Source organism: Mangifera indica, chromosome 10, assembly GCF_011075055.1.
Source record: "Mangifera indica cultivar Alphonso chromosome 10, CATAS_Mindica_2.1, whole genome shotgun sequence".
Lineage (NCBI taxonomy): Eukaryota > Viridiplantae > Streptophyta > Magnoliopsida > Sapindales > Anacardiaceae > Mangifera > Mangifera indica.
The window spans coordinates 9,136,612-9,146,411 of record NC_058146.1 but is presented as its reverse complement, the minus strand read 5'-3'; the positions used below and the strand labels follow the sequence as shown (position 1 = coordinate 9,146,411).

Here is a 9,800-nt window from a genome sequence, read left to right as displayed (position 1 = left end):
TTTTACTGGTGTGACCATGTCATTTCTAAGTGAAAGCTTTATCATCTAGAAACTATGTTCTATAGTTGTGCAATCCACTTACTAGATTGAATTAGACTAGACTGAATATAAGGATTTGATACCTAGGCCATGTAAGCACTCGTTATGCAGTCCACTCACCTATACCATTATTGTACTATTAACTGTCATCATAACTAGGCTTTATTATAGGTTAGTACCCTATTGTGAGTACAATGTCTTACTATGAATGTGTCTTATTGTAAAATGTGTAGAGAGAATGTATTTACGGTGCCCCCTTATAACGATTGTAAGATATCTAAGACGCATACATCTCCAGCCTCAGATCACCTTATACTCGTCTTAGCTTTCACTATCATATCATTTGCACTTTCATAATCTCATCTCTTGAGCATATTGGGTATTATTACATACCTAGAATCTTTATACCATTGTTCGGGATGACCCATGAACTTTTAGCCTTATTCCTTTTTCTTTGTTTAATCTACCCCTTTATACATAGGTATCCTTCTTGGGATACATGGTCATGTGCTTATTCTTGTGCATGAAACACAACTCAAAGGCATGTCACCTTTGTGCTATGCACATAAGCATGTTACTTTTGGAACATAGGCATATTACTTCTTTATGTTATACAAGACCTTAATTCATTATGCATTCTCTTTGTGCTAAATATCAAATACATATAGGCATATGTCCCTTTAAAGATGGGCGCGTGACTTCGTATAGACTTAACATTTTTTCTAAACTTAACTTCACTTCGATCATGTACTTTTCAAAGGTGTTTTAGTTATTTCACCCAACTCAGAATCATACATATAACATAATTTGGCAAACTTCAGGCCTAGTTGACCACTTCATAGTCGATGGCATCCGACAATCACCAAAACACCAAAATACTGGTCCTAAATTTTGGGCTTTATGCATATGGTTGTGTGTGTCATACCATACATCAGTGTGATGACTCCTAGAAACAGAAATCAAACCTATAATTTGCACCCTATTTTGGTCTACATCACAATTTCAATTCATCTAAACTACATCTAAAGGTTTTTAGCATTGTTATAGTCTCCCTAAACAAGGATTTTGGTCCCAAACTTCGTCAATCACACACTAACATTAAATAAAACACAACTAGTTGTTAACCTTATATTACAAATAATAACAATACCCAAAAATTAATCACATCAAGTACTAAAACTTAACATCAATTTTACAATTAACTCAACAACCACATAACCATGACCATCCAAGATTCACAACAAACATTATGCACATCAGTGATGATATCAACTTGTCTAAAATCTTAATGTAATTCGTAAAATCACATAAGCTTGCTAAACATCACATTCATAATCATAAACTCAACAATCTTGGCAGAGGAAAACTTAGTCCATCAAAATTCACATAACACAACAAAAAAAAAGTAGAGAGAAACCTACTTACCTTTTTTTCCAAAAGTTACATGTTTAGAGTTAATCAATAACCCTATTTCTCTTTTCTTTCTTTCACACCATATTGTCGAAAAATGATCGCCAAAATTCATGTGCTTTGAATTCTCTTTTCTAGGGATTTGTGTGTTCTGATTTTGGGATAACAATTGCCCCAAAATCAGCTTAATGTTCCTTTTTAAAACTACTAGTACTTAACATTACACACGGGTGTGTGCCTTCCCCACACACGATTATGTGTCACTTAAAATAACCACGGTGCTTATCCATTTTGACTAATGTGAAAACCTACCATGGGTTTAACCATCCCATGCATGACCGTCGCTCACTTAAAAATCATACTTTATCATTAATTTCACATTAATTCACACATACATCAACATAATCACATAAAATGACTACTATGCCCTTGAGATGTATCTGTAGGTGTTACAAATTTTTTATGAATCTTCAAAACCATTAAAACATGCATGTGTATATAGGCATCAAATACATCCACATATTATGACATGTACGACTGTACTGTAGGATTTTGCTCATGCAATATAAAATAAATTACGTAGCAGAATGCATTAAATTTATAAGAAACCCCATCCCAAAATCAAAGGATAATTATATGTGCAAAATCAAAAAGGTTAGAAACCTTTGTACTTACGTTTGGAGGTTCCTTCTGTTTGAATTCACCTCAAATTTGTCTTGGATTAGAAATGTTTCCTTTTTAAACTCCATAAGGCCCTATTTGTCCATACAAGGGTCACATGACAACAAAGAGATTCATAAGTGCTAACTAGTGATGATTGAATGAGTATATTGTAGAGATGATGAAGAAATTTTGAGAAAATTTCTTTTTAAAGAATGACAACTAAATTTTCTAGAGAGGCTCACAATTTTCCCTTTTCACTTTTTTTTAAGGGTTATGACAACATCATGTATTTATAGCATAACCTTAATTGTATTTTTATATACTTTACCCCAAGTCTTACTAGAATTTGCACAAATAACCCAAACACATTAATCACATTAATTGGGTATTAGTCAATGTTTTGAATATTTATTTCTAAATATTCTTAAACCTGATTTCTCAAAGTTCCAAATCTTCAACCCTTGGCGATTCACTCTTTCATGCTTAACATCTTAATAATTTGACTCATGACAAATAATCCTTTAAGTGTGTGACCCATAGATTTTCTAATATACTAGCAATGAATAATAGTCATGACTAATTCTCAATTAATCAACTCATTATTCACATTTCATGAGTGTCCTCTTGCAAGACATCATGACCACCTAATATACCAAGAATCTATGTTAACTGATTTGACCTTTCAATGGTATGGGTACCATGTATTTGAATCCTTATCAAACTGATATCTCATTAAGGCTAAGATATAAAAATAATGCCCACCTCAGTTATTAACTTTTTAACTTTTCTTCCCAGATAATGACCAAGTTTAGTTGGATTTAGGCTTCGACCTAAATCCCTACTATGGCCACAGATTTTATTAGTCGTAGCATTAGTCAAACAACGTCTTAAGATATACTTCTCCTGCACCTAAAAGTGATGATCCTTTGTTGATCCATCATAGTCTTAATATAACCAATCATTATTGTTCTAATAACCCTTCAAGAAGGTTACATTGGGTTAATGTCAAACTAAGTCAATTGGTGTATGAAACGTTTCGATGATCTTAAGTTTAGGGATCATATGCACCATTGCCCATTAGAGGATTCATTCCACAAACACTGGGGTTACCATTTATGTGGAATCATCTTATTGAGACTTTCTGGTGGACATACTTTTAACATGTACTTATATGTTACATTAGGTTGACACTTACAACCTCAATACATGAGATATATTATTACCTTTTGGTAGGGTCGTTCAACACTATGATAGGCTTATTGTATTTTTTGTGTCCTGCGCCAAGATAATACTATGGCTATGGACATTTCTAGATCAACCACCTAATATGATTGTAGGGTTTTCACAATCAAACTCGTTGATCCTATTGTCACAATTCAACTAGTCTAAAGACATTCATCACATATAGACAACTATAATTATTAAATGAAACCATGCCTTTTGTTAATAATAATAAAATAACTGCATCATAGGGTTGGCTCTAGAACACTTACTCTAACACATACATGTCTGAGGGAAATTAAACTAGGCCCTAATTTCGTCCGATTGGATGAATTCATCCCAACACAATTCCACATACACTTAACACATTAAGATTATTATACTTTGGTTCTTAGGTGTTATGAAACACACTTTAGGTCTAAAAACCTTTCCAAGACTCAAAATCTTCTATTTAAAGTCTAGACTAGATCTAACTCAAGTAATCTTATACCTTTATAGTTTAATAAACACCTTATATGTGTGATCCATAGACTCTTTACTAGGTTAGTAGTAATCAAATTCGTATTGAGCTTCCAACCTAGCATCTATCTAGATACAGACTAAGATTAACCTCTAGTAAAACATCATGACTATTCGATTAGTAGAGTGACAATAGTTGACTTTTTAACATGTTAGTGATATGGTTACTAGTATAATCCAATCATTTTATTATATGATATCTCTTCGAGACTAAAGTATAAATAAAGTGTCTCTCTCAGGGATCCTTGATTTATATAAACTAATTTTTATCAATAACTAAATGGTATTAGATTGAGTACCAACTCAATCCTACTATGACCATTGATTTAATTGGTATTTGTCATCCATCAAAAGGCCAAAATTGAGATATTAGCTCTCGTGTTTGAGAGTAATAAATCATCTATTAATCCACCATAACCTTTGTATATATCTCGATATGTCCAATCACCACATTTCTAGCAATCCTTTTAGCAAACTACATTGGGCTGGTGTTAAAGTATACCAATTCTTACACAAAATAGTTTAATGACCTTAAGTCTAAGGATCACGTATACCTTTGTTTACTAAAAGGATATATTTCATAGATATTAGAGTAATCATCTATATAAAATATTTTTGGAAAATCAATATGGTGAACGTGTCTATAATGTCCACCCATGTGTTGTATCAAACTGTCATTAAATAGCTTTGACACGTGAAATTTGTTATCATCTTTTGATGAGATCATTCAATACTATAATAACTCTATCACTATTACTCGTATGTTTGATCATGATAATATAAAAGTTATGAACATTTTAAAAATGACCACCAAATGTACATATAAGGTCCTTATGATCAGGGGTCATAATTAGTTTTCTAGCCATGATTCAACTATTATTTGGACAATTATCTAATTTGTAAAAACAATAAAAGATAATGAAGCACCAATTTTATTAATTAAAATATCAAATATTATATTGATTACAAAGGTAACGATTGGCCTTAGGGTATTACTTTAACAAAGTTGAGGTCTTTCTACATCATAAGAAGTTACAAAAGCGTTCATCATGAAGATAAATATGATGGAGCCTCAAACGAAGGTGTGAAGTATATCCTTGTATGTAAAATATGTATTGATACAATTCTTGATCCCAAGATTAATATAAGTCCCAAATTTGCCTTTTTTCTACTGGAAATTTTTTTTTTAGGGTATTTGGGGTTCCTTCAACCTTCACCACCAAAAAACTTCATCACTTTGCGTTAAAGATTTTCTTCAATAGAGAGGCATTCAAGCTCCATCCAACAACTTCACTAATTCCTTTTCATCACATCTTGTTTTTTTTTTCCCCCCAGCTATCTTATTCCCATTTGCCTTACATATCCTGCATGCCTGAAAAGCTTGAAGTAGCTCACCAACACATCAAGTTGGGCATTTCCATGCCTTAAGCTTAATAGCTTTGCATACATACACATGAACCCATGACTTTGGTTAAAGCACAAAAGAGCAGAGCTAGCAATCGAGCTCGAGTTAGGTCACCCCAAATCCACCATTATAAGACACAAAATCTCCCATTGGCCAAAGAAAATTTATCATAAGGTATTATTTATTATAAATGGGGAAAATTTATCATAAGGTATTTGAGATGGTTTTATTTGTTAATTAAAATACTTAAAATTCTCAAAATATGAAAATTAAAGTTAAAATCATAAACCTTACATATTCTCACTAAAGAAAAATTGAAAAAACATAGTAGCAGAAAAGAATGTGAAAACATTATGTTATTGTTATAATGGTTATTTGTACTAGATTGGCGTCGGAAGCGGAAGTTTCCACGCTTGAACAGCAAAACACAAAAAACATGCAAAAATTCCTACTCTGAATTTGAATTCCACCATTACACCGTCATGACTGACTCTCAAAACCAATCGAATTCGAATTCCCACCTTTCGCACTATCCGCCACCACTGCCTCTGCCCACTGATCGGCCCGTCAGAATCTACGCCGATGGGATCTACGATCTTTTTCACTTTGGCCACGCTCGCTCCCTTGAACAAGCCAAGAAACTGTGTGTGTTTTTTTATTTCATTCTGCTGAATTTTTATCTGGTTTTTTTTTTTGTTTTGCTTGTTGATTAGTTTTGTGCTTTATTTTTCTGGATTTGCCTTTTTTCAGTGTGATTCAGATCTATTTTTTTTTGCGTATATCTTTAGATTGATGTGATCAAGTTTGGATTTTTAGGTTACCAAATACTTATCTTCTTGTTGGATGCTGCAATGATGAAATCACCCACAAGTATAAGGGTAAAACCGTTATGTCGGAGGCGGAACGTTATGAATCACTTCGTCATTGCAAGTATGTGTTTTTCTTGTACTTTTTCAGGGTTTAAGTTTTGATTATATGATAAATTTTGAATTGGGATGTTTTGAGTGGATCTGTGATTCTGCCTCATTAAGAGTGTGTGGAGTGTTTGTGTTTGTTGATATGTGTTTGGAAGAAGTTAAAACAGTTGTCCTTGAGTGAAGTTAGTTAGGATGTCAGCCTTTGTGTTAAACGAAATTTATCATTCGTGTGTCTAGCAGCGTTTAATGTGTTTCTTGATGTTCTTTCAGGTGGGTAGATGAAGTCATTCCTGACGCTCCTTGGGTGGTCACACAGGAATTCCTGGACAAGCATAGGATTGACTATGTGGCACATGACTCTCTTCCGTAAGGATAACCAACCTGATTCACCTGAATAAAAGTGTTCAAACATGACGGAATTCCGGTTTATTTTTTTTCTTTTGAATTAGATAGTGTTAACAAAATACTCTCACTTTCTCTCATTGAGTGGTTAATCTATTTATTTGAAATAGTAATCTTGATTTTTCTCCATTAAGTGCATATGTCATGCTGGTTTAGTGATTTGAGCATCAAGTTACATAGTGCATCTTGATTTATTGGCATCTCATTTTTTACAGCTATGCTGATGCTAGTGGTGCTGCAAAAGATGTTTATGAATTTGTAAGTCTGAGTGGCAATGTTTGACTTTCTTTTGTTTTCTCACTGCTATAGTGTATGTAACTATGTAATTCGATGTCTGTTGCAGGTCAAAGCTTCAGGGAAGTTTCTTGAAACAAAACGTACAGATGGCATTTCAACATCAGATATAATTATGAGGATTGTTAAAGACTACAACCAATATGTCATGCGAAACTTGGATCGAGGATACTCAAGAAAAGAGCTTGGTGTTAGCTATGTGAAGGCAAGATTGTTTTTATATGTATACCATTTTGTATATCATTTAAGATATTTTTGGTTTTGGCTGAGGGAACTTATCTATTATGGCTAATTCCAACTTAAATAGGAGAAGCGGCTCAGGGTTAACATGAGATTGAAAAAACTACAAGAGAAAGTGAAGGAACAACAAGAAAAAGTTGGAGAAAAGGTAATTTGTTTCGTATGCCATAATGTTGTTATTCTATATACTTGAGATGGAGGGCTTGATTTGCTTATGAGTGGCCATTCAATCATTGTTCTACCATTTTTGATCCATAATGTATTGATATTTGTATGGTCCCTGTACCACTTTAAGTTTAATTAAGCCACTCCTACCAATGTGAGTAGATAATTTTGTGAACCCTCTTCTTCTCTTTATGTGTTGCTCTCTCATACTATAAATGGTTTTTTCTTTAAGGTCTATTCTTGTAGCAGATATGTACTGTTGCTTTGTTGGCATTATGGCTTTGAAGATTAATGCATTTAATAAAGACTTTTAGGCATTTCTTTTTGTTGCCTGGTGAACTTTGAATATTAAAACTAGCAGCTAAAAGACGTGTAATTTTTAAGAGAACGTTGGGTACCACAAATTATACAGAAACTTTTCCTTTTTTCAATTTTGCAAGGAGTTTTTTTTTTTTTTTTTTGAAGGGAGGATATTGTTTGAGCACAGGCTTTGAGACTGGGCAAAAGGTCCTTGTGCAATTGGGGCTGTGATTAGGGTTGCAAATCCACTTAATCATAATTTTAGGAGGAACAACCTTTCTCTCTAATTAGCCTATCTAACACTAAGTATATACTGTTGGATGGAACCATAGTCAAAATCTTAGGGCTTGGGTATTGCTTGTGTTAAAATTGCACTGTTTAGTTGGAAATGAATACAGTTATGATAATGTTGTGGTCCTAGTTTTATCACTCCCTTTTTGAGACAATTTTTCGAGCTCGAGCTCACTTAAGTTTAGTTGAGCTCATTTCAGGCTCATTCAAACTGAGCTCAAGCTCGAATCCAACCTTAGCCTAACCTATGCAGATTCATTATGGTTGTACCTTAAACTTTTTACATTCCTACCTGCCATGAGCTGTAGAATATGATGGTTTAACATTCCTCTTCCAACAATTGTAGATCCAAACTGTTAAAATGCATCGAAATGAGTGGGTGGAAAATGCTGATCGCTGGGTTGCTGGTTTCCTTGAGATGTTTGAAGAAGGTTGCCATAAAATGGTGAGAGGATTTGTGCCTCATATTGGTATTATTCATGAATGGAATCAACCATGAACATTCTATTTATGTTCTATGTTTATTTTCTGCCCAGCCTAATTGAAATTCTGATGTATTCAGGGCACAGCTATCAGGGATCGAATTCAAGAGCGGTTAAGAGGACAGATGTTGAGAGACTCTAAATATCTACTACCGAATGGCAAAGATGATGATGATGAAGATGAAGAATATTACGATAAGTATGATGATTATGACGATGATGAAGAGTACTACTATGATGATGATGAATCCTACGACGAGAAAGACGAGAATGAAAAGAAATGGATCTAACTTTCCTTGATTGTATCTAGTTATAGGTCTAGTGCAAACCATATTGTGCCTGGTAGTGTGTTGCCTGTGGGTTTCCGGTAAAATACTGTACAAGTAAAAAAAATACTTTGCTAGGAGTGTTTAAGGGGGGCCTGGATTTGAGTGGAAATTAAAACCATTTTTGTAATTTATTTTTTTACAAGTATCTAGTTTTATTTAGATTTATTCAAAATTTGAAACATCATAGTACATGAATTTGCTATATGATCTTCTCATCTTTGTAATCGGTACTGTAAAATTCTCAACCATATTAATGCAACAAAAGGTGGTAGCGAAACCAAGGATGTAACGCTCTACGTTACAAATATATTGTTTATATAGCTGGACTTTATCATAGTAAAAACAATCCCAACTCGAGCACATATAGATGCTTGATATCCTGATGGTCTCTGGATTGCACCAAGGCCTGATTTTCAAGATATTTCATAAATACCAGTATCAGTATCGATTGGAGAAAGATTTGGGATCCGAATTGAGTTTAAGTTTGATTTGATATAAAAAAGTTAAACTCAAGTCTTAGTTTGAGTTTGTTGAACTCTCCTCAAATAAGTTTAAACTCGGTTCAACTTGAAAAATGTTTAGTTTAAGTTATGATTGAGTATGATTATAGTACCGAGTCTTGATCGATTTAAGCTTAGTTATAATATTGAGCCAAACTTGATCTATGCTCAATTTAATACCATAATCAAATTAAAATCAATAAAAATAATATTGTTTTGATATGTATTGATTAAAACAATATTATTTTAGATAATTCAAATTGAATTCTTCTAGGATGATGAACTTGACTAATTAAACACCATCCAAACTCAAGCGTAAACTCTAAAGGGTCGTTTGCTTTTAGTATTAAAAAATTACTTAGTTAATTTATTTTTTATTATTAATATTATTTTGTTTGGTTTGTTAGATAATAAAAAATTTTAATAATTTTTTATTATATGGCAGATAATATAATAATAATCTAATTATTATTATATTTTAAAATAATTAAAATAAAAAATATTTAAAAAAATATTATTTTAATATTATTTTATTAAAATAATAAAATACATTGCCCACAGTATGAGCAGGACATAGGAATAGTCTCACAGCCCACAGTATGAATCAAATTTCTGCAGCGTTT

At 32.9% G+C, this 9,800-nt stretch overlaps 1 protein-coding gene across 1 annotated transcript; it reads left to right on the top strand.

The window, feature by feature from the left end:
* The first annotated feature begins 5,557 nt into the window (after nt 1-5,557).
* Nucleotides 5,558-8,856, top strand: LOC123226835 (choline-phosphate cytidylyltransferase 1-like). Its single transcript, XM_044651347.1, has 8 exons — nt 5,558-5,900; nt 6,074-6,187; nt 6,445-6,540; nt 6,792-6,834; nt 6,920-7,075; nt 7,178-7,258; nt 8,213-8,311; nt 8,429-8,856. The coding sequence occupies exons 1-8, from the start codon at nt 5,740-5,742 to the stop codon at nt 8,636-8,638; spliced, it is 960 nt and encodes a 319-aa protein (XP_044507282.1). The 5' UTR covers nt 5,558-5,739; the 3' UTR covers nt 8,639-8,856.
* Nucleotides 8,857-9,800: the final 944 nt, after the last annotated feature.

Coding starts and splice junctions, on each gene's coding strand:
- LOC123226835 (XM_044651347.1), top strand. CDS start 5,740: ATGACTGACTCTCAAAACCAATCGAATTCGAATTCCCACCTTTCGCAC. Junction 7,076..7,177: donor TTGGTGTTAGCTATGTGAAG/GCAAGATTGTTT, acceptor CAACTTAAATAG/GAGAAGCGGCTCAGGGTTAA. Junction 8,312..8,428: donor AAGAAGGTTGCCATAAAATG/GTGAGAGGATTT, acceptor TGATGTATTCAG/GGCACAGCTATCAGGGATCG.